At 49.3% G+C, this 24,004-nt stretch overlaps 8 protein-coding genes across 8 annotated transcripts; 2 read left to right on the top strand and 6 right to left on the bottom strand.

The window, feature by feature from the left end:
* Window positions 1-1,171: 1,171 nt before the first annotated feature.
* On the bottom strand, window positions 1,172-2,840 carry F5B22DRAFT_268123 (uncharacterized protein). Its single transcript, XM_047970166.1, has 3 exons — window positions 1,882-2,840; window positions 1,682-1,749; window positions 1,172-1,614 (listed from the first exon to the last, which is right to left on the bottom strand). The coding sequence occupies exons 1-3, from the start codon at window positions 2,460-2,462 to the stop codon at window positions 1,523-1,525; spliced, it is 741 nt and encodes a 246-aa protein (XP_047835453.1). The 5' UTR covers window positions 2,463-2,840; the 3' UTR covers window positions 1,172-1,522.
* A 1,620-nt stretch (window positions 2,841-4,460) lies between these two features.
* On the bottom strand, window positions 4,461-6,075 carry F5B22DRAFT_268121 (prefoldin). The gene is made up of 5 exons (XM_047970165.1): window positions 5,917-6,075; window positions 5,650-5,814; window positions 5,444-5,553; window positions 5,266-5,383; window positions 4,461-5,186 (listed from the first exon to the last, which is right to left on the bottom strand). The coding sequence occupies exons 1-5, from the start codon at window positions 5,939-5,941 to the stop codon at window positions 5,149-5,151; spliced, it is 456 nt and encodes a 151-aa protein (XP_047835452.1). The 5' UTR covers window positions 5,942-6,075; the 3' UTR covers window positions 4,461-5,148.
* Window positions 6,076-6,499: 424 nt separating this feature from the next.
* On the bottom strand, window positions 6,500-8,157 carry F5B22DRAFT_642250 (uncharacterized protein; the record flags this gene model as incomplete). Its single annotated transcript, XM_047978098.1, has 4 exons — window positions 6,500-7,001; window positions 7,058-7,342; window positions 7,406-7,965; window positions 8,032-8,157. 4 exons carry the CDS (start codon window positions 8,155-8,157, stop codon window positions 6,500-6,502), a joined length of 1,473 nt encoding a protein of 490 aa, XP_047835451.1.
* An 831-nt stretch (window positions 8,158-8,988) lies between these two features.
* On the top strand, window positions 8,989-11,551 carry F5B22DRAFT_589073 (ATPase). Its single transcript, XM_047973713.1, has 3 exons — window positions 8,989-9,468; window positions 9,542-10,026; window positions 10,094-11,551. The coding sequence occupies exons 1-3, from the start codon at window positions 9,145-9,147 to the stop codon at window positions 11,478-11,480; spliced, it is 2,196 nt and encodes a 731-aa protein (XP_047835450.1). The 5' UTR covers window positions 8,989-9,144; the 3' UTR covers window positions 11,481-11,551.
* Window positions 11,541-13,373, bottom strand: F5B22DRAFT_589071 (putative pre-mRNA splicing protein). The gene has a single exon (XM_047973712.1). The coding sequence runs from the start codon at window positions 13,366-13,368 to the stop codon at window positions 11,803-11,805; it is 1,566 nt and encodes a 521-aa protein (XP_047835449.1). The 5' UTR covers window positions 13,369-13,373; the 3' UTR covers window positions 11,541-11,802.
* Window positions 13,374-15,731: 2,358 nt separating this feature from the next.
* F5B22DRAFT_268093 (glycosyltransferase family 17 protein) lies at window positions 15,732-17,503 on the bottom strand. Its single transcript, XM_047970164.1, has one exon. The coding sequence runs from the start codon at window positions 17,420-17,422 to the stop codon at window positions 16,304-16,306; it is 1,119 nt and encodes a 372-aa protein (XP_047835448.1). The 5' UTR covers window positions 17,423-17,503; the 3' UTR covers window positions 15,732-16,303.
* Window positions 17,504-17,933: 430 nt separating this feature from the next.
* On the top strand, window positions 17,934-20,186 carry F5B22DRAFT_589064 (pyridoxal phosphate-dependent transferase). The gene is made up of 5 exons (XM_047973711.1): window positions 17,934-18,594; window positions 18,717-18,975; window positions 19,053-19,615; window positions 19,721-19,837; window positions 19,915-20,186. Exons 1-5 carry the CDS (start codon window positions 18,189-18,191, stop codon window positions 20,046-20,048), a joined length of 1,479 nt encoding a protein of 492 aa, XP_047835447.1. The 5' UTR covers window positions 17,934-18,188; the 3' UTR covers window positions 20,049-20,186.
* On the bottom strand, window positions 20,187-23,636 carry F5B22DRAFT_589058 (uncharacterized protein). Its single transcript, XM_047973710.1, has 3 exons — window positions 21,070-23,636; window positions 20,877-21,015; window positions 20,187-20,820 (listed from the first exon to the last, which is right to left on the bottom strand). The coding sequence occupies exons 1-3, from the start codon at window positions 23,006-23,008 to the stop codon at window positions 20,706-20,708; spliced, it is 2,193 nt and encodes a 730-aa protein (XP_047835446.1). The 5' UTR covers window positions 23,009-23,636; the 3' UTR covers window positions 20,187-20,705.
* Window positions 23,637-24,004: the final 368 nt, after the last annotated feature.

Raw genomic sequence — 24,004 nt, 5'->3', positions numbered from 1 at the left:
CTTCCTGGGTACCCAAGTCTACTTTGAGAGGTACCCCTATAACATCATACCTACATATACTTTCTGGTTAGAGATAACCTTAACCTTTACTACCTTAATGGGTCACAGTCGCCAGCGACTGTGTGTTTCTATAAACCCCGTAGAACCGTGTGAAGTTGGTCTCTATCTCATAGGCAACATAAGCTGCGACTCAAATGCATCATATCTGCACGGAAGGTGCTCACTAAGTACTACCCGCCCGATTTCGATCCGCGAGCTATCGAGAGATGTCGAAATCGCAGAGAGAAAGGGGCTAAGGTGCAAACCGTCCGGTTGATGGTTCTTATTCTTGATGAGATGTACACCCTGTGGCGAATATATCTATAAGGGTTAAAAATCCAATGCTAGTAAGAGGTCTCGGACGGAAAGTATCTAACTATCCAGATCTACCGCTTTTATATTCGCTGTTCACAATGTGTACGTATCCCTCACCTCACCTTCCGTACCTACTGAACTAGAGACTAATATTATTTGAATTTCTGAGATCAGTTTCATAACTGATCCGAAAGCCTGCGATTACACATGTGAGCGTGGTTGGGCTTGAGACCAAAACCGTAGGTGCCAAAAGGGAGATGGCCATTGTTGACGTGTTAGATGAGATTCCGGTTGGCAATGCACGTTTGGAGAGATTAGGTAAGATGGAAACTCCAACACCCGACGTAACCGAAATTGAGGGTTCAATGAGGCTGGAGAAAGAGGATAAATCAGCTGCGAAACGTAAGTCTGAGGGACGCATGGCACCGGCGTCGAGTTCAAGTTGAAGACACTGCGATTCTAACATCTGTAAGTATGATTATCAGTAACGCTGTGGCCTCAGGGGTCATGGACGGAAGGTGTAAGTCTGGCACTCCTTCAAGACAAATGATGGTAGAAGGATAGAACAAGAGCATCTCATCGTCTATAGGAACACTTGAATATTATGCCTTGCTGCAATATTCTCTATGAGACTCAACTCATATACTTATGGAGGAAAGGGTGTGGGGAAATTGCTTGGATCCGAGCGTACCAACGAATCTGCAATCCTGCTTTGGAAACTGCTTCAAGATTCACCATCCACGGTTGTAAGGAGCTTGACTGGCCTATTACTAGAGCCCATTTTGGGTAGGAGTTATAATCTTCTCATCCTCATCAACTCAGAGAGCTCTTGAAGACTTTACTCTCACTTCAATTCTAAACTAGCACAGGCACTTTCAGTACTTGGCAATTAAAAAAAACCCCCCCAAAAACGTACGTTGTCACATAGATAACTCGTATTCTCCGCTCTTCGCTCAATTCATTCACCATTTCTCATCTCCGCTATGCTACGCCCTATTCTCCGAAAACTATATTTACATGAATAAAATTTATGGATGGGGTATATATGAACATGTACAAGATAATAGTATATGCCGAAATTTCAATATTATATATGCGAGGTTTTTGAGGTCTGCTTCCCATTTGGAATGATGGCGGATGAGAAAGGGGAGGGGAAAGGGAAAGCAGTTTAGAAGACGGTGCGGAATTGGTCGACCTGTCGGTGGCCGGTGGCGTCGTAGCCATCGACGAAGTAAGTTCCCCAGCCTTCGACCCAGGTGTCTGAGAGGTAGTGAGTCAGTAAGGTCTGTTCTACTGACGATAGATAGAGTTAGGGATAAAGACTCACCGTAAGTAGTCTCTGGCTTGGTCTCGCAGAACCACTTGAAGGTCTCGTTGGTACCGGTCAAAAGGTCACTGAGTCAAGTCGAGTTAGTAATTACCACAAGCAGAGTAAGATTTTCAAAATATGTTTCGAGAATAAGCAGGACCTATACCCCCCAAAACATGTTGATGAGGGGGCAATGGGAGATATCAGGGGGGACTAACTCGGCAGGGAACTCCGCGACGATCTGATTGTAGATGGTCTCGTTGATGCCAAAGACGCCGGGTCCTCGGTAGTCGTTGGCAATGCCGTTGATAGAGCCCCAAACGAGGGGCTCCTTCTGAGAGGCGAGGCCGTAGGCACCCTGCAGCGCAATGGCGTCCCACATCTGTTGAAGTTTCCTCTCGCTAATCTGCTTGCCGTCTGGGTGGCTACGGACGAAATTGCGCATGCCATTGGCACTGTCAACCTCGAAGCGCAGATCCATGGTAGTCCAGGGGCTGTCGGGGGTCTGATCCCAGCCGAGATCATGCAGAAGGATGGTGATGGCCTGGGCCTGAGGGTCAACGATCGACTTGAGCGTCGCGTTGTTGTTGAGCTGCTGGGCACCAAAGAGCCATGAACGAATTTGGTGCTTGACGACGTAGTCCTTGAGGCCCGAGTTCTTGATCAGGGAGAGCGCATCACGGACGATCTGGGTGTCGACGACCTCGATACCGGCGATGGTTGTTGTTGGGTAACCCCAGTTCTTGCACCCACCAGCGGCCGCGGCGGCGACAAGGGAGAGGAGGACGGCGGCCTTCATTGTGACGGTGAATGGGATTAGAGAATGAGGAACGTTACTTTACAGGGAATCAGCCACGAAAAGAGTGACCAGAAGTGGCAGGGAGAAGTGAAGGTGAACACAGGTAAGAGAATTCAAAAGACTCCTCAGGACGACATGCTTTATATATTATAGACATGGTCAACCGTCGGGTTCTTTTACCGATCGATCCTTGCTTGCGTTTAGCTTGGATCCTCTCATCCTTCGGCATCTAGTGAATACTACCTTGTCTAGCTGCCGTCACGATGTAAGCAGTACCTAGCTTCATCCTAAAGAACGTGCCTGATATTACCATGTCTTCAACAGGAACAAGGAGAGCGCGCTAATCCCATTCTTGGGATCACTCTCCGCTCTTTGCGCCGTTCCTTATGCAGTGTAGAGAGGTGCTTAGTCGGCTTCTGATATTCTATATTGTATGTATACGCTTCATCATCTGCACCTCCACGTGCTTGTATTAGTGTGTAAGTAGCAATATGATCTGAGCTCGGATCCGAGATAATGGTACTGCTGGCTGGGAAGAAGGGAGCCAATGCGTGTAAGACGGATGCGGCTGCTGAGGGATGTGGAAAGGGATCTGCATCCGCCGAGCTCGTGGCTTGAATCCTACACCATAGAGCCATGATCTGAGTCTCTCTATTGAGTAAACTCTTTGCCCTCCAAATATGATGCTTACAGGCAGGATTTCCGTGTTACACAAGAAATACCAACCCCCCGCCCCGTTAAGGGTTATGGAGTGGTGTGATCATCGCCTCACTGGGCAGATATGTCATGTTGCAATTTGACTGCTAGGCATCATACAACCAAGTGGAAGATACTCACATAGGTATGTCCCAAGTGAGAGATACAGGCGCGTCTACTGGACAAGGCATCGGCCATAATCCATAGTCTAGGCTCTTGTTACACGCTTCGCTACTTGACGGGGAAGGAAAGTAGCATCCTTGTAGTCATTGTGATAAACTCTATCCTCAAATTTTCGAAAAAATATTGCGATACAGTAAATGCTGTAGCAGTAGGTATGCACGTGTGCGGCACAGCAGGGAAGCGGCTGACTGTGCGTCCACGAATACTAGCTGGGTAACTATCCGTCAACTTGGGGCCACGCTCAAGGGTCTCAAGTACGCAAAATGGGCGCCGTTAGAGGGATTGTCGATCTCATGCAACATGTTCAAGTTTTATTACTTAGACGAGGACTACATACGTACTACTATGCTGGGCTGAGAGAGGCCCATCTCTTTCTCATCCATTCTAAAAATAGGAGCAAGCACCTTGTCTCTCTATCCGCCTTACAGTAATGACCTCGGTAACCTCGTCATGGGTAGGGTCGTATCCGCAATATTGGAACTTTGGTCGAGATGTATATCTATTATTTTATTGGATGGCAACGTTTATTTGAGCAATGACAACATTCAACAAAGTCACAACTTGAGTACGGAGTAGATGCATCAGATAATTACCGTTATCTATATCGCGATACTCCAGATGCGTCCTGATAGAATCACGTCAACTTACACACAATGAATATGTATCATGTAAAGTACCTAGCAGGCAGTTTGTCAATGTATATTTTCTAGAAACTTGATGCAGTAGAACACACGTAGATGCGCCGCTGTGGGGTGCACTAGGATGCACCCGCGGCCGAACGTACCGTAGCTGCCAGATTCCTCCTAGCTCATCCACTTTGGAGACAAGCTCCTTGGGTTGCCTGGTTCAGGGTCTGTTCAGGGGAACCCAAGGCGCTAGCCAGTGCTTGAATTGCTTGAATTGCTTGACTTGCTTGACTCTGTAAGGAGGTTGTCCTCCTTAAGCGACCTTCTGCCTCTTCTACAAAGTAGGTTTGCTCAATACCTTGATTAATGAATACCTAGTAGTGAAGTAGCGGGATAGGGCTGTTACCCGTTAAGCAACGTTAGATTTCAGCTACTGTGCAGTAGTCGAAGCTGGCAGCATTCCTTCGGTTGGTCCTGGACTAGGTAGGTAGTGTAAGTAAGTACTATGTAGGGAGTAGTGTACTGTAACAATATGAGGCTTCGCAATTCCAAATATGATACTAAGGTATTTCAGGTTAGGTTTATATAGTTGAGAGTACCGTGTAGGTATCTCGTTCGTATTCAATAATTCGCCATCGCCGAGTTAAACCAGAGTAGAGTATTTGTATAGTAACTAGGACCACGATCAAAGTCCCATCCCCTTTGCTTTTGGTTAACGGTCATTTGTGTATACTGTATAGAATTTAAAGGATTCTATGGGCCTAGATGGAGGATAGCTATAATACCTCTCTACTTGGCGTTTTCAACCAAGTGAAATAGGAAGTACTCTATTGTCACACACGTGACAATCATCCTCAAGAATTTTGGCATTTTCAGTCACCACCCAATACCATCTGCAACGATCATGGTGGACCATTAAGGGGCAATCTTATTCGAGCCTCGGTAATGTGTTCATTGTGTTAAAACGCCACTGAGCCTAGTATGGCCAATGGCTCTGGTACTTAAGACGCAGGATGACCAATTGGCAGCAGGAGTAGATCATCTCGCCAGTCCTGCCTCGTACGGGACAAGAATACTTGGCGTAGGGCAAAGTGATTGATGTATACCTTACTGTCGGCATATTCGTAGTCCTCGCTCACATAGGTAGGGCAGCTGAGCCACGGCCTCTGAACAGTGGTTGTTTACTGCTGCTGGTTCGAAGCCATTTTCTGCCTCAATACTATTTTGTTGACACCGAGTTAGCTTCCTCGAAGCATGACACAATACAAGTAGTGAAGCGCTTTGATTGTGAGGGCTACCTTGTTCAATGACGCGGACATTATTCGTCTTAGACTGCACGATTCCCTCCAACTCTTTGATGTTCCCTCCCACTTCGGTCATTTTGTTTTCGTAAAACTCAGCAGCCGATTTTATGCTCTGCGAGGAATGGTATGTTAGGTCGTGAAGAAGAGAAGAGGTGTAATAGGCGTAACGCACCTTTTCAACGTAAAACCCCGTGCCAACATCAACAATAACATGGGAGGCGCTGGCGAGTGTTCCGCTGACATAAAGCGAATTCGTAAGCGGTACAAGCACAGGTTTGTTCTCTATCGCGGTGTTTCGACTTCAAGTTAGCTGGCGGGGTTTTCAACTTTTTTTCCTCGGTCGCAGGGTTTAGCTGGGATCGGTTTGTAGGTAAGTACCTTGAAGAGCTGGTGATTTGCCGCCTTGGACACAGCGTAGACAGTCCCGAAACTTGGCCTGCGCGGCCTGGAGTTGGGTGAAGGACGATGTGAGGTGCTCGAGTTCTTGGTCGAGCTGGTTCTTGACTTGGGTGAGCTGCTGGACGCTCAGGGTGTCGAGGTTGACTGGACCCGGTAGAATACGATGCGGTTAGTTTTCTTGGTGTACGCGCACGTGTAAAGGATGGGAGAAGAGGCGGCGATCATTAGATCTAGACGGGGACATACCTGCTTCACCGGCTTCGGCGGCCATAATGCGCGAGGTCGAAGGGCTGGGAGTACCGTATAGGATATCTACAAAGACGACCCGCGGGATGTTCAGATACCTACCTAGAATGATGGCATTGTGGAAGAAATTGCCTATTTTGGGTTAGCTAGGTAAACCCCCACCATCATTTACAGACCAGATACAAATTCACAAAGCAACATTATCACGAACAAGAACAATATCTTGAAGCCCGTACCATTACAATTTTAGATTCTTGCAAGTTTATAGATTTTATCACGCTATTATCAGAGGACCATTCGTCCCTGAATCTTCACATGGTTGCTAACGCGGTCTGATTACATTATTATTCACACAGACAAGTCACTACCTATGGCATTGTCAAGCCGACCATACATATGCATACCAACAGCAGCCTAAATTGTTCTGCTGTATACAATAACTGATAGTCATCCTTCTAGGCTTATTTGAACAGCTTGGATGGATATAACACATCAATCCATCATACGTGTAACGAAACATCGCTCTAGCAATGTGTTTCAAGCATCACCATTCAGAAGAGTCCTGCCCGCACATGGTCCAATATTAGTTGTGGCTAGCGCCTCCAATGAAGTCCCGGATCTCTGATATGGTATGGACAAGGCCTTGGACCCTGTTCAATGCGTCTCCTTCCTCATCTCGCAGAAGGCCTTGGAGATCATCTCCCCAAATCTTTCCAACTGTCTCACCAGCGTGGACGCGACTATCTTGGTCCCAATCCTCGCCATACATGGTCACATCAAAATCTGTCTCCGGACGAGCCTTCATGTTCATATCGCGGATGGTTTGCCAACGTCGATTGATCGTAAACTGGAGCACATACCCACTCCCTTTCCAGAAGAATCGGTATATGTTTTTAATCGTCACAGAGTTGAGCTTCGTCGCCAGCGGAACACCTGCTGGCAAGCGAATCGTGGGATACGTGCAGAAATCACTGCATAAACCTTGTAGCTCAGCGCTACCCTTCTCGAGGTATTGCTTTACCGCTTGTGATGCTCCTTTTTTCTGATCTCCTGGCAAGACTTCAATCTTCCAATCCAATTTCCTACTGAAGCATTTTATTTAGCAGGCCCATAAGACACTTGTATGTATAGGAGAACTTACTTGGCGATGCCAAGGCTGATAGCCTCGAACTTAGAGACCTGAGCACTCTGGGGAATAATTCTAGTCCGTACCAGGCTGAATCTCAGGGGCTGGTTCGGTTTCTTCTTCATAGTTTCCAGCTCAGTTTCGTACCTATCGTCGTCATGACAGCACTCTAAGACGTATATAGGGATGACATCAGCGGACGTGGCAGTCTGATTATCCATTGGGACACAGGGGCTGTCAGGTCCCCGGATTCGATCTAAGACTGCCTCGATGGTCAGGTTTGTCGGTGCTTTTCCCATACTAGGAATCCTCGTCAATATTTACCGTACGTTAGGCGCCCAAAACAGAGCTTGGGAGACTCACCGTCTGTCTAATTGACCTCTAGCGCGAGGATGCGTCACCATGCTCTCGAACTTTTCTAATGTGAATTCTCCAGTTTTATAAGTGTCAAGGAGGTAGCATCCCAAAGAAATTCTCAGAACCAATGATCTATAGAGGCCAGAGGCCTTTTCTAAAGCTTCACATAGGTCCTTGGAGAATGTCTGGTTGGATTTATCTGAAGACAGTCCTGATGCCGACCCCGATGTGTCAGACATGCTCTGTAGGACACCCCGTGCGCGTTTAGTGTCGCCAATGATGTCAAGGGATATTCGAAAATCACTTGCCCCGGGAATGGTAGGCGGTTCCACGAAGATGACCTTGTCATTAGCAGAGTGACCCGAGATATGAGCCGCTGCCATTCTCTGTGCTGTGGCGACTAGCGCGAGGGCATCCTCTTCGGTAGGTGCTTCGATGCGAATGTAAGGCACTGTCGTCTCTCGAAACTCTATGGTGGCCTCCTTGTTGCCCTCTTTCAAGTCATCATGGACGGCTTTGATGACGCCTCTAATAGCGTCAGGCTCTCCCGACACAATAAACGATGCCTTTTCGTGGCAGGATAAGTTAGCCGACTTCTATTATGACGGGGTAGAGGAAACCTGAAAACGTACTACAGCATTTTTCGGAGACTTGGAAGTGGACAACTCTTGTTTTGAACAGAGAGCATTCAGTTTTATCTCAGCAATTGGCGACAGAGGAGCGCTTAAAGGAGCGGACACTCTAGATGAGCTTTCCATCTTTCCGCTGCTAAGATTTTAGAGCTGCCGATACTCTCTAAATGCGATCCAGGCAGAGAAAGGTAGATGTGTCTTCGGTTTGCAGAGGTGAGATAAGCTGAAGATTCCTCAAGAGTGTTTGGATGTTTCCAGAGGACCAAGTGAGCTTGTGCATCTTTGGGGGAAACAGCAGGTACCTATGATAAGTACCTCCTATGTATGTCAAGTTGTGTTGTGCAATAGCTGCTGCCACCTCTGTCAGGATACACATGGCCTTTGCAAAGGTGTTTAGCCTCACATCACTGAGTAATATGTAGGTACTTCCCCCAGGCGGAGAGAGCAGTGCGATTTACCACATGCATTGGTACCTCTACCGCCTACCAGAACCACTTTGAAGTATTGCATAGTACCTATGGGTAGTTCCTATAGCTTTCTATCTATATCCAAGGTACTCAATGAAAGAAGAAAGAACATGAGAAGGCACAATCAATTCTACTCTTCACCTTCTTAAACTCCATTCTGGTTTGGTAAAGGACGTTTGAGGCAGCTGTCTCACCTGCACGCCCAATCATAACCTTGGAGTACCTTGATGTCCTTAAGCATACCGACAATACAACACTGCGTAGGTCCTCTATGACACTCCTAGGTGTTTTCATACGCAATTGTACTCTAAAACAGAAAATCCGATGATGGCTGAGAAGGTGGAAGGTAGCAGGTAAGTCGTCTAATACAGCTACCTATGCAACTTATGGAACCTGTAAGTACTTACGTAATTGAGCATATCTTAAATTGAATCACATGATTTCGCGCCCGATGCGCTCCGAGACGCGTTTTGGCTCCTTGACCATATCCACTTTACCTAGCAACTACACCCATGTCCCGATTCCATGTAATGCGCCAGATGCGATTTCCGAGCTGCTACCAAGTAATGGCTGACAGACATATTCGAGCGCACATAAAAACGGATTGAAACGCCCGTCAGCCAGAAGCATTAGCTGCATTGGCGACATGCCCCGCCGACCTGCTGCTCAAACCACCAAAGATGACCTAGATGATGAATGGGAGTGGATATACCGCTCCGTTCCAAGTCAGTCGAGCCGGTCGCGCCATGAAAACGCCCAGCATATCGTTGGCGCTCGCAATGGCGAATTCGAGTGTCAAGTGGGCGACTGTGTCCTACTAAAGACCGAGGGCGCTAATCAAGCCTGGGTTGCCATCATCACGGACTTTGTAGAAGCTGACGAGGATGGGGACATGGCCGCCGACTTTCTATGGTTTTCCCCCGAGAATGAGATTCGCAATGGTCCGCGCAAGCGCACTGACTTCCTTCCTGTATGTATCCCCCCGTTTCCGGTGATTGCGACTGTCAGTCCGGGGGACCATTTCGTTAATGTACTATGTTTAGAACGAGTTGTATATTACCACCTCCTCCGATATAAACCCTCTTGCTTCCATAAATGGCAAAGCGAATGTCATGTCTGCCGCGGCATTTTCACGCGAATTCCCTACTGGAAAGATACCCCGCTCATCGCCCTTTTTCAATAAAACCTTCATTTGTCGCCGAGGCTGCAACGCTAGGACAACCACATACACTTCCGAGTTTATTTGGGAGAATATCTTTTCTGGCAGCTCCGACGATATCACCAAGCTCAGGAGGCTGGTTGAAAGTGGTACGAAGTCCACTAGGAAACAACCCAAATTACAGGCTTTGGTAGACGATGCTGCGGCGGATTATTCTCCTCGGAAAAGGGGACTCTATGATGTGCCGGAAGATGAGGAGACAGATCATGATGATGGGTATCTGTCTTCAGAACATGAAGCTAAGGCCAACCCGAGAACTCCACGAAAGAAACAAAAGACATCTCGAGTTGCTACACCCTCAAGTCGAAAGTATGCCACCCCTTTAGAACGTCTCCCGTCCGACCTAGAGTATCATATTCATGCTGATTTTGCGTAGTCGGATAGTGGTAAAGAAAGCGCTGGAATTTACGCCGCTTGCTACTCGTATTCTGTCACCTAGTCACAATCAGTCATCACCGTTCCAGATCGCTAGAGCTCAGCTACATGTGGCCTCTGTTCCCACCACACTTCCATGTAGAGAAACAGAGTTTGCCATTGTATACTCGCACCTCGAAGCTGCCATTACGGATGGCTCAGGGGCATGCATATATATCTCTGGTACACCTGGCACTGGCAAGACGGCTACTGTTCGCGAGGTCGTTTCCCGACTGGATGACGCTGTCCGGGCTGACGAACTGGATGATTTCATCTTTGTCGAGATCAATGGTATGAAGATCACGGACCCTCATCAATCGTATTGCCTTCTTTGGGAAGCCCTTCGCGGACAAAGAGTAAGTCCAAGCCAGGCATTAGATCTGCTAGAGCGAGAGTTCAATAACCCTAGTCCGCGCCGTGTTCCTTGTGTGGTATTAATGGACGAGCTGGACCAACTTGTCACCAAAAATCAGAGTGTCATGTATAATTTCTTCAATTGGCCTGGCCTGCGACATTCACGACTAATTGTGCTGGCTGTGGCAAATACGATGGATTTACCCGAAAGAACACTGAGTAACAAGATCAGCAGCCGCTTGGGCTTAACACGTATTACGTTTCCTGGCTACAACCACGAGCAGCTAATGAAGATTATACAATCGAGACTTGAGGGTGTACCAGGCAACATCGTGGAGCCAGACGCCGTACAATTTGCGAGTCGCAAAGTAGCCGCCGTGAGTGGTGACGCACGGCGCGCTCTCGATATCTGCCGACGAGCCGTAGAATTGGCCGAGGCAGAGTTCAAAGGCCCCGGCGGCGATCCCGCCACACCCAGTAAAAGAGGCAGGGGAAAGACTGCAGAGTCAGGGAAGGGGAAAAGCTCTCTTGGCAGAGTCACGATTGCGACGGTCAGGAGGGCCATCAACGAAGCAACAACGAGCCCATTACAGCAATATCTGCGGGGACTCCCGTTCGCTTTCAAATTGACACTTGCGTCTCTCGTAGTACGTAACGAAAGAACGGGCCTGACGGACTCGACCTACGGCGACGTACTAGAGGAGGCGAAACGCGCCTTGATCCTGGATGCCGCGAGCCGGCGGGTCAGCTTGCTGACAAGAGGCAACGCCAACGACTCTCGCTGGGCCGGAGACGCGCGGAGCAAGACTTCGAAGAACGTCCGGACAGCGGGCGTCCAGGCCGCTGCGGTAGGCTTGGCTGGTGCGGGCATCGTGATTCTAGAGGGACAACGTGCTGAGAGACCGAGCAAAATGAGACTTGCGGTCGGCGACGAAGAGGTCAAACTTGCGCTTCGTGATGATCCTGAGATCAAGGCGCTGGGTATAGCATTCTAGATGGGGAATAACCCAAAGTAATAGAACGAATTATGAATGATGTATATCGAATTTTCTGCTGTGAGATATCTTCTATTCCCTCTGTGATGACGCGCTGGTTACACTATTAGATCATGACCTCTGGGACCTTGTAAATATGAAGTAGTTGGTTGGTTGATCATATAACCCTCACGTTCAACAGTATTTAATCAAACATCTCTTTTCTCGTTCCATTGATTCAAATTGTGGGTATATAGGTACTATTAAGACTAAGACAGTGGATAAAACCGTCTATCTCCCGCAGCATATACAATCTTGTACATTTTTCTCTCTGTTTTCCTTCTTAAAACCTCTGCCGGCCCAGGGTAGGCTTCCACTCTAAGGGATGTGTCTCAGGCGTCGCCTTCTCATCCGGTTTCCAAATCTTAATTGTCTTATCCGCCTCTCCCACAATCAGTCGCAGGCCAGTGCGGTCAAAGGTAGAGCTCATGATACCAGCCTCGGCATCGAGAGAGCCAGGCTGAGCGATGGAGTCTAAGGATTGGAACCGGTGACCCGACTTCCAGTCCCAGAAGCTCATACTCCCGTTGTCACCGCCGGAGAAGAGCACGTCCTCGTTGACGGCGAGCGAGTTGATGATGGAGTTGTGGCCCTCGAAGTTGCCCATGAAGGCGCCTTCAGGACACTTCCACTGCTTAATGCTGCCGGTGCTGCCTGTGGCGAAGGTGAATTCTGTTGGGTGCATGGCGAGTGCGCGGACGCCCTTTTTGTGGTGAGTGAGTACGCTCATGGTCTTGCCCGCAGCGAGATCCCACAGCCGCACTGTTGCGTCGAGAGAGCCGCTGATGACCTGTGGGTCTGCCTCTTGACACTTGACGTCGGCTATTGTGCCCTTGTGGCCACTCATAACGTGGACGTTGCTGCGTGTGCGCATATCCCACACCCGCACGGCGCCATCTCGACCACCTGTGACGAGGACATCAAGTGTCGGGTGCAGCGCCAACGTGTACACGCCGCTCAGATGGCCGTGGTAATGACGGATGACCTTGTTCGTCTCCAAATCCCAACATTTAACCATCTTATCTTCACCGCACGAGAAGAGATACGGATGCCTTGGTGACACGGCGAGACCACGGACTGTCGATATGTGACCCGTTAAGGTGAGGCGCAGGTTGCCCGTGGCGAGATCCCAGATCTTTATGGTGCGGTCTCCTGCGCCACTGGCGAACCATTGATTGTTCGGCTCCACGGCTAAAGCTCTGACCCAGCCCAGATGACCAGATATGACTCTCATCAGCTTCCACGGCGGGTGCCATTCGGGCTTGATTTGCTGCGTTGCCTGAGCGCGTGTAGTGCTTAGGGCCTGTGACGGGGTATGTGATGGACCAGAGCCTGGTGGCGGCCGACGGATCTGAACGAGAGCAGTAGACTCTTGGGCAGGCGTCTTCTCTGCTATACCCTCTATGAGTTTCTGTGTCTTCTGCTCCTCAGGGGTGGCGGCGGCGGTAGAGTCGCTGGCGGGTGCTTTCTTGGCTCTCTTGCGCGCGCTGGCTGCATTGGCTTGTTTCTGAGCAAGGGCCGGCGGCAATGACTGGAGGTTTCGATATTCTGCGTGAAGGCGTAATGATAATGCATCTTTTTCGCGCTGCTCTTCGACGGGGTCTTGCGCGAGTCTCAGCTTCTTTCTGGGCGATTCTGCCGCACCGCTGGCGAACAGTAGTTTTGATCGCTTCGCGTTCTGCATGGCGAGGGACGCGAGGTTGGGCTCAACGACCTCCATGGCGGCGTGTCGCGGCTTGTCGCGATCGAACTTGAATATTCCGTTTCGTTGTTTAACTGAAGCAAAAGGGAGATCATGTGTAAATGGGTTTCTATATGGTTGCGTTGTCGAGTTTATACAGTTGGCCATGTATCTAGATGGGAATGGTAACATCAAGTTCAGCCAGTAGCTACCTACCTATATTTTTGGGTAGGTTAACCCCATTGGACTTAGCGTGCTCCACTAAATTATCCACTGGCAGCTTGGGCAAGCATGTTCTTATGTTTAATTGCATATCTTGTATTTTTATGTAAGCCAAGCTCGTTTTTCATGGAGTACCAGCAGAGCGACTTCATGGAGGTGATTTGGTAGTGATGAGAATGACGTTGAGCTCAAGAGATATAGTAAACCGGTGGTATAATTAAAGAGGGAAACCCGAGGTCTTATTCAAGCTCAGAATCCTGTCATAATACCTGCCTATCACGAACACCTCTGGAACTAGATACGATTCAAGCGATGCTACTCGAGTAAGCTTGCTTTGACTTATTCGCCCACAGTTTGATGCTAAGAGGCTCGCTACCATGTTCAAGGTATCTAGTCTGGAAGGTAGTCACATTCATATTAGTATATTTTCTTCTCCTTGACTGACGAACAGCAACAACAACGGGTTGCTCAGCTAGTACCTAGGTAGGTTGAGATGATATTAAAGACTTGACTTTTGAAATAACTGGGTAGTGGGTGGGACAACTTGAGAAGAGATTGATTCCAGCAAGACTGGTGAGCGCGGTACTATGGTGAATCCATTATCCCACTGACGAGAAGACACTACGTCACAGTCGCGTGTTCCTGAGAGTAGACCTGTCAGGCAGGTACAGATTTCTCATCCAGCGCTGCTACATGAGGAGGAAGGCATCGTGCACTCTCGCAGGTGTGCGTGTCAGATTCCGGCGTCGAGCGTGAATGAGCGTGAATTATCGGGCGCCTCCGCTTGTACCTGCCTTACACTACGCAGATGCCTCCTATGTCGGTTCGGCACCTGTTTGAGATATGAGGTTTGCAGTTGTCGCGGCTTCCGTTTTCGTGTGTAGTATCATATTGCAGGTGACGCTCATACCAACCGCGATTGCGTGTGCCCGTATTCCCTCGCTTCCTTAATATTACCTCCTCATCTTCCTCTTGGCTGTCTTCATTAAACAGACTCACTCTTTCTCACGCACACTCGTATAGATAAGGTAAAATCGCCTGGTCTCGCCTCTTGACGCTTCTCCGCCGCTCCTTACCAGTAAAATCACCTGTCATAACATTGCTCTACGATCACTCGATCCTCAAAGAACCCTCTCCTGTCTTATATAATGAAGCCCTCCATCGTTGCTACTCTCGTAGCCTTAGCAGTTAGTCCCCGAGCCCTCGCTCAAGGTTTCCTCACCAACTGCACATGGCAAACTGCCATGCTGGTTGACAGCTACCTGGGAGCATATTGCAACAATGACAACTGGGAGATTTATAGCTATGACTGGACTTGGTAAAAGCGCCCTGTTTCGTCATAGTCTGATTCGATTATGAAACTTATTCTGCTGCTATCAGGTTCGATACCTCTTACTGCCTCATGAACAGCGGCGGCCAACTCGCCCCCTCCAGCAAGTCCGTTTATTCCCCCAATTCCCTCTACCACCACACATGCTTATCTCAAACCGCAGTGGAGATTATTGGCGCAGTTGTAAAGGCTGTACCATTCGGGCCAGCAAAACCGAATTCATCATCAACTGTACCTGTCTGACATCCAACTACAAGGTCACGCCGGCTACGTACGACCTCAGTGAGTGCCTACATCACTAGTCGACATCAAGAGGAGGCGTGGTGTCTTTTGTCTTTTAGCTAACCTGCGTATAAATAGATAGAATCATCTGGAACCATGACGGCTTCTTGGGATGCTTCGAACATTTTGGTAATAGGACCTTGAGAGGACCTTTCTAGTCCCACAACTTACTGGAGGACAATCTAGTGGCATGGCACGAACTAGGCTCGCATCTCCAAACTATCTTGTGTCATAGTCGCTTACGTAGACACTTGTGCTGTGTCACGCCAGATCGAACCAGTGTGCCGTTATGGCTTGACATCTTGTGATCTACAGATATCTTGGTCCTCTCAATATGAAGAGAAATACTAGTATTCACTAGTATAGCTATCATTGTGACTCTTGAGATTGTGGTATTCCTATCCTTCCCTTACCAACCGGGTTGGATCTAAGGGAGGCCAGTACGTAGTAGCTTACAACGCAGGTGTCGTGGTGCCCTACAGCCACATTAAATGATTCATATAAACATGATGAAACAGTAATTCATCACGGCGCCTACGGGGTGGTATTGTCATAAAGAATCGGGGGTGTAAAATCGTGTTTTGATGACTTATAAATGACTAGGTTGCGAGCAAACCCCGTAACCCTAGACACCCTTATCGAATCAAGTCATCTCGTATTATTCCTAGGCATACTAGGCCAACGTGTTCTTGGTATATAGAATCGTTTGTCACCCATGATATTGTTTCGTTATCGTCTCAAACGGGAACGAAGGCGGCCTAGGAAAATTAATCACTTGTACCTCGACTTATCACCAAGGTGGTAGACGCCGGGGCAAGACCGACTACGGAGGAATAATCGCGCAGAGTTCCGGGGGCTTGGTAAATAAGGGAAGAAACCTCTCGCCAATTCAGTAACTGTCTAACGTATACAAGAGAAATGCTATTGTACAACAAAGGGCGTGAGACTACTAGTAGTAGTACTCATCACCCGGGTATCCTTCTAAGATGCTGTGCTCCGTGTTGTCACAACGGTACAAACTGATTGCGGCAAAGAACGGGGAAAAAAAAATATAGGCTACGGACAATGTAGCCGTTGATGATGAAATAGGTATACATATTGAATATTCGCACTTCCCGGTGCCAATCTGGAGGCATTATGCAGGTCCAAGGCAGCCAATGTCCCGGGGAAGAGAATGTAGGGTTCGAAGAGAAAGCGTCCCAGTCATCATCTCTGTTTAAAGACACAGGATGGCAGCTATTGTAGAACGCCTGTTCTTTCTCTGGGCGCCTACTCAGAAACCGGTGTCTTCTTTTCCGGATAGTCTAAAAAGCCAGCGGTCGGGCCATCACGGTTGGTCAGCCACGGAAACCGATCTGGCTGCGCCAGAAGAAGGCCTGGTATGTCTCTATTGTTTTCTATCCGTTCGTAGAACTGTCCCTCGCGATCCCACAGGTCTTTTCCGTTTCGCACCCGATCGGCTATGCGGTCGGGATCGCGGTAGGCCTCGTGGTTCATCCACACATGAGAGAATGAAGAAAGCTTGGTCAGAACCTCTTCTATCGTCGAAAAGCACGTCGAGCAATGCCAACCCGCGCTCCACAGATTACCCTTCTCAAGTTTGATAAGCGGCTGCAACCCACCATCCGAGTTGCGTAGGTTCACTGGCAAGATTGTCCGCCAGCCTTGGTAATACGTAGCCTGCGGGTGATCCCACTGCGTACCGACATGCATGAACTGGAAGCTGTAGTAGTAGAAGTGGCTTCTCAGAGTGAGCCGTCGGGGAAATTGGCATGCCCTAAGCACTGTTATAGTCTCGGGACGCACAAGTTCGTCAACGTCGGCGACGATAAGAACATCCCCATCGACGGGTGCTTTGGCGCCGGTTAAGCGTGGTAGCACTTGGTCGTACATAGCATTTCGCTGCAGGTCCTCCCAGGCCCAGGCCGGGTTCGCACGGTCGGAATGAAAACCATCCGGGATCTCCAGTTGGTGGTAAATGATCTTGTCGCGGTAAGCGGCGAAGCGGTCCATATTATCCTTGATGAACAAAGGCTTGTCGCGGTTGGTGAATGTCTTACTAGACTCGACAATGACAAAGTAGTCGACGTAGTCATAGGTACCGTTCAGGCGAATCTCGAGCCATTCCAGCTCCGTGTTGACCATGATGAGGTCGAACACCTTTCTATCCTGGGCATTCTTGAACGGGCTCCACCCGTGCTGCCGACACAGATTCCGGACCGCATTGGGGTTTGCCAGATCTACGTCACGCGGGTCAAAGCGGGAGACATGGTGGACAGATGTGTCTATCCAATTGGGGTTCAGCCATAGGAGGAAGATCAGGACCAAGCCGAAGATGAAGGTCAAGCGAGTACATCTCCGCCTGTCGAGGCGGAAGTGAGATGGCATGTCCCTACCGCAGGGGCATTGATCCGATGTGAAATGATAGCCACCCGTTAAAAATACTCCAGCTATGGAAATTGTTATTCATAAGATATTGGAAGGATAGTAAATCCTAAGCTAGAATTCCATGAATCTAGGGAATAACAGGCATATTCTACCCTTTGACGTTCAGGGGTAGGGGGTGAGGATGGCTAAATGTTCGAATGAACGGCCCTGAAACCAAAGTGGACTGTTGGTCCTGAAGTAGTAATGCCAGGTACTGAGTAAGCCAATCATAGTACCGGTATTCATTCGCCTTGCAGGATTGTACCTAGGTAGGTACATACTGAAGTAAGACATTAATTAAGCAACCCCAGGGAAGATACAATAGAAACTACATAGTACGAAGTACTATGTAAATGCATGCCACGCTAGTCTAGTCTGTACATAGTTAGACTGACTTCCTAGGAAGTCGGTGGACCATTTCTGGTGTTTGTTACAACATTATATTCCTTACATAATACATACATTAAAGTACGTATGTAGGTCTGGGGAAGAGGACCCATGGACTTGCGCATTGCCCAATCGGGTACTACAAATCGAGTAGTTACTTGATTCGTTAGTTCAACGGCTCAACTGGGACGAGTTCGCCATCCATCTATCCAGATTTGTGACCAATCTCCAAACAGATAGTCTAATGTAACGTTATACAGCCAGCTACCTGCCGAGGGGCATCACGATATTGTCTTGCCCTTACAGGCAGCTCTCCCGTCGCATACTCAAGTCTGGTGAGATGCTCCCCTTGTCGAAACCTAGCAGAAGTCTCTTATCTAGAACACGGTCCCGGCAACACCTCCCCGCCCGCTGCCGTCCCGGAGCACACAGGTTTCGGGAGTTTTCCCGCACTGGACGGCCGAACTCGGCTCGGCCCACTGTATATCTCACGCCCTTGGGTCATACCGAGAATCTTCATGCGAAGACCCCGCCGGCGAGTCGTAGGATAAGAGTCCACGCCCTGCCACTTGCTCTGCTCCATACTATACCCGTGCGAATCTCTACACGTACATTCTCTATTTCTTCGGCAACTTGGGACAATTCTAGAGATACCAGCGACATCATGAGTAACAACGCGAACGGTGCCGCGGCCCCGGCCAGCAGCTGGGCAGGCCATCAAGGCGCAGCTGCCTTTGACTTGCGGAGTGAGTGGTAGTTGAGTAGTCAGTCCGTTCATGGCATACAACACATGGACATCATGATGCTGCTTCTACTTCCCCTTTTTATCACATGACCTGAAATGGAACCTAACCTTCGCCATGCCCAGGCGACACCATGACAACACCAACTGCGGCCATGCTCAGTGCGATCCAAACCACAACGCTTCTGGATGATGTATTCGAAGAAGACCCTACGACCATAGACCTCGAGGCGCACGTGGCGGCTCTCACGGGCAAGGAGGCAGGCCTCTTCGTTTTGTCTGGGACCATGGGGAACCAAGTCGCCTTACGAGCGTTGCTCACGCAGCCACCTCACAGCATTCTCTGCGATCGCGATTCTCATATCAATAAATATGAAGCCGGCGGGTACATCAGTCTCCTTTTCATCCCGTCCTCTTTCTGTCTTCCGACCCCTTTTGCGGCACTGACTAGAAACCCTGCAGCGTCGCCTCCCTAAGCCAAGCCCTCTTGATAACCGTCCGGCCTCGCAACGGACGTTATCTGACTCTAGAAGACGTCCAAGAAAACGTCGTGTTGGGCGACAACGTCCACGGGTGTCCAACGCGCGTCATCAGTCTCGAGAACACCCTCAACGGCATGATAATGCCGCTCGCAGAGGTCCAGCGCATCTCCGCGTTTGCGCGCGAGCACTCTATCCTCATGCATTGCGACGGTGCTCGTCTGTGGGAGGCCGTCGTCTCCGGCGCTGGCTCGCTACTTGATTTCTGCGCCTGTTTCGACACCATTAGCTTGTGTTTCTCCAAGGGTCTGGGAGCTCCCATTGGTAGCATCGTCGTGGGTTCCAAGAAGTACATCAAGCACGGGAGATGGGTGCGCAAGGCCATCGGCGGCGGATTGCGACAGTCCGGCGTCGTTACGGCTGCTGCTCGCGTCGCTGTCGACACGACTTTTGGTAAGGACCCCAATGGCCAGGATGGTCTTTTGAAGGCGTCGCATACCACCGCGCGACGCGTCGAGAAGATGTGGACTGATCTTGGGGGACGCAGTAAGTAAAACTTCTTTTGCCAAGACCCCTTGTTTCCCTCCCACTCCTATTTATCCCCCAAACAATTTTCAGAATGCCAATTCCTTACCTGAAATGTTCTTATAGTGCAATACCCCGTTGAGACGAACATGTGTTGGCTAGATCTGGAATCATTGAATTGCAGTGCGGCCAGATTCCAAAAACTCGGCCAGGAAGCAGGTTTGAAACTTTCAGGAAACCGCCGTAAGTGTTACGCCTGAAAGAATCTAGGGTCTCCCTGAATCTTCAGTAGAGAACTTCACTAATCCTCGTTGTTATAGTCATAACTCACTACCAGATAGGAGAAGAAGCCATACAGAGATTAGCGGCCGTCTTCCAACAAGTAGCGCAGGAGAAGGGCGCAAATAGCGTCCAACCTGAGAAAAGCCAAACAGCAGGGATTTACGGAAAGTAATACTAGGGACTCGGAAGCAGAGAACATTCCGTGGTAACTGACGCTGAGGTTAATCAACGCCTTCCTTGCGAGCGTTAGTGAGGGGCTTGTCACACGACTTGGATTGGACCGTGTTCTTGACAATAATATTAGATTACATGTCGTAATAAAATGCTGTGAGGATCAAAACCCCAACTTTTATATTGCGCTTAGCTAGTTGAGAGTCTTGTGCATTGTCCAACTGCCGTCGGAGTACGATGATGCTCTTCATCTTTGTGACGAAGTATGAATGGTGTAACCTGAGCTATAACTGGCTACATGCTTTTGTAGACATGTTGTCCTGATACCCGTTGCGCCTCCGGTTGTTTGAACGCCTCTGCATTTCAGCTAGCCTCCCGGAATGGAATGCCTGAATATACACATAAAGAAATCTCGATGCCTAGGACTTTTTGGCCCCTCTTACCGTGTAGAGGAATAAATATTGGCCAACGATACTGTTCGCCTCGAAGTCGAATATAATATATCGAATGAAAATATGAACGATGATATAATGCCTGTGATACGTTCCCCTGGCCACCATGTCAAATGACCACGGTATACACGCTAGTTTTGTCGAGATATACCTCCGCAACCATGAACGCCGGATAACGATGACCGAAATGGATCCTTAGGGAGAATTTAGGATGTAGTTTCCTTCGACTTCTTGCCGAAAATCCCTCGACTTTTGGACTTGCTTCTCGCTTTACCCGACTTTATGCTGCTTGTGTCATCATTGTATTTCGCCTTGTGTATCCTAAGATAAATGTGTTAACGACTTGGAGGGCACAAATGGACGCGAACGGAACTTACCAACTATTCCCAGGCATACTCATGCCTTTTGCTTCAGCCATACGGTAGAACTTGGCGCTCTTTTTGAGATCCTTCTTACAACCAATGCCTTGCGCATAACAGAAACCAGCTTCTGTGAGTGCGTCTACATCACCCCAACCTGTGAAGTGCTTAGTAATTTGATCCTTACCAATATGACGTAGGCAGAACTTACTTCCTGAAATCTCAAAACATCTAAGTGCAAGCGCTTTGTCCTGTTCAATACCCCATCCATTCATATGGCTGACACCTAATTCATATATACTGAGCGCAAATTGAGCTTTCCGGGTTTTGTTCTCCATGAAATCAATGGTTTTGCCTTCTTTAGCATGATTTTCATCTTCCGCAATTTCTGCGCCGGCAATATCGGCGGCTTTCCGAAGCCACTGAACGCCTTCCTTCTGATTTGGTCGCATACCCCAGCCATGTCGACAGGCCAGAGCATATAATAGCATGCCTGTGGGATCACCACCAAGTGCAGCAAGGCGTAAATGGTAGGTTGATTCTTTCACAGACCCCTCCTCATGACACTTGATGCCCTTGGCTAGATGTTCCTCTGGGCTCATCTCGGCCGCGGTGGGTGCAGAAGAATGTTGTGACCTGGCTGGCTTGATAGTACTGGCGGAATCACTCGTGGAGACAGACATAGGTGTTCGGGCTCTTGGTTGAGCTTGATCATGGCTGCCTGAAGTCAAAGTTCGCCCTCTAGGGATGTCCGTAGACAGTCTGCTATCTCTAGTTGATGGCCGACTGATATTGGAAGATGGCTCACCATCCGCCGACATCTCAGTGGATAGCTTACTGCGTTCTAATGACGGACGACCTACAAGAGGGTCTCCTATGACTACACCATCTTGGTATCGGGAGGAGGAACTGGAAGGCCGAGTGGGAGGAGATGGAGGAGCCTGTCTATTTCCTGCTGACGCAGGTGGTTCCCAAGCAAATGAAGAGGACGGTGATTCAGCCTCATGAAATAGAGTAGAGTTTCGTTGCAGTGATTTGCCACGTGGCAATGAATATTTAGAGTAGATATATGACGGTGCCGGGTCTCCCCCAGCTACGGAGCCCTCTGCAAAGGCATCGCTATGCATGCTGACGGGTGTATGAGCAGTATCATCAGCTAATATAAACGAAGGGTGGCTATCTGAGGACGCCTGCCGGGACGGCGCATCTAATGTCGGCGTACCTGCGCGACTTAGCGGACGCGAGAAATTGAACGAGGGCCGCGGCAGCGGTGCGGATGCTTCTGAGCTGATTGAAGGCGATCTCTGATAATGGGCAATGGGGGATGCGAGTACTGGACCAGAGAAGGCACTACTAGATGACAGTTTCCGCGGAGGCTGAGAGTGGAATGACGCACTGAGATTCTCTTCATGGGGGAAGGTGGTATCTAGAGGGGCTGACATGATGCTCGACGAGCGCTTTGGAAACATAGGCGGAGGCGGAACCAGGCTAGCTGATTCGTTTGAAGCCGTTTTGGTGAGCTTCTCGGGCGATGCTGGGAAGCGCCCGCGTGACGGGGATGCACGCCCTATACTTCCTTGAGGACCCGCAGACCGAGGCTCCGATTCGAGATCACCGGGCGATTGCTCCCTGCGTGCACCGTACATACCATTATTCTCGTCAAGTTTCTGTAGCGAACGACCACGCAGACCATCTTTGAATGGATTTGGGGGCACTGGTATAGACTCGTCCGGGGTGGGAGGAATCCGACTCATTCGCGGGTGCACGGAACGTGGGCGATCTTGAGGGGTTTCAATTTCAGTGGTGAGACCAAGCCCGGCGGGCTGCTTCGGAGAGAGGCCATCTTGTTCATCGGTCGAGTCGTAAGATAAGGAGCGGAAATACTCAGAGCGGCCTTGGACAACCAGAGGACTTTCTGTGGTCAATGGAGGAAGGCGGCTCACTCGGTTGCCGCTCTTCGCACTCTCTTCTAATTGTTTGGCAAGCAGGCGGCTCTGTAGGGCAAAGGCATCGAGAGGTGATAACGCAGGTGGAACTTCGCCAGCGACATGCAGACGTGGAGATCGAAGGCCGCGCGAGGACATGGTGTGGACCGTGTTGGAAGAGCCGGAGCGTAGGTCGATAAAGTTGGGGCGGTTCGGGTTCGCCATGATGAATACTGGCAAATGTTGGCCAGACAAGGTGAATCAATCTGGTATCGGAGTTGGAAAGGCTGAGGTGCGAAATGGAAGGTGCCGTAAGTTACAAGTCATCAAGACCACATCAGGGTCTACCTATCGTGTTGCACCCTAACAGGAGCAAAATGAAGGGCAAATGCAACGCGCACGAGGATCAAGTGGGAAAGTATTGCTATCCGCTCTGATAGTAGTAAACCGGGCTGGACGATGCATGAATTATGAGGTCAATGCTGCCTAAGACGAGCGGTAGAACCTCCATGGAACGAGGGATCGTCGACAGCGAGCGGCACAGAGCGGTTTCGTGACAAATGATGGTTGGAGTCGGATGAATCACAGTCAGGTTTCGGGCGTCTGAGGCTGAGGCTATCGAGGAAAAGGGCGCGGGAGCGGACTAGATAGCGATATTGACGTAGGGATGAACAATCGGGTTGGGAGACAGAGTGATTGGGACGACTCGATTGACTGACTGGCGGATCGATTGATTACCTAGGGCAGGTAGATTAAATGTCCTCGTGCTGGTGGTGGTTGTTGAAGCTGAAGAAAGGGGGTAATTTAGCGGACAACACGTCAAATGACCTGTTACTGGACGAAAAGAATGGGGTCTGGTCTTGGCCTAATGATACCGTCTATGGGGTACATTAGCAACCCCTGGCGGCGCCCCAGAGGCGTCCTGGAGGCAGCGGCATCAGAGCGGCATAGCGCATCTAACAGAATCTACCTACCTAGGTAGTATTACCTAATTACCTAAATGAGCCCAAGTACCACTACCGCCATGCAAGTCTAGCCTTAATTGGGTATATGGTAAAATAGGTACATATGTACCTGTGTGCTCAAGAAGAAGGGGTCCAGACAAGGGTCGTTTCACACGCCATCGAAAACATCTAATTCCTACAGTTCTACATCTGACACTGGGCTTTTTAAAAACTCTCTATGAACTACCTAGGTACCTTGTAGCGGCTAACTACTCTT

This window comes from Xylaria bambusicola (genome assembly GCF_022495145.1).
Source record: "Xylaria bambusicola strain CBS 139988 unplaced genomic scaffold F5B22scaffold_3, whole genome shotgun sequence".
Taxonomy (NCBI): domain Eukaryota; kingdom Fungi; phylum Ascomycota; class Sordariomycetes; order Xylariales; family Xylariaceae; genus Xylaria; species Xylaria bambusicola.
Note: the sequence above shows the minus strand (reverse complement) of the source record. Positions and strands in the feature narration are given on the sequence as shown.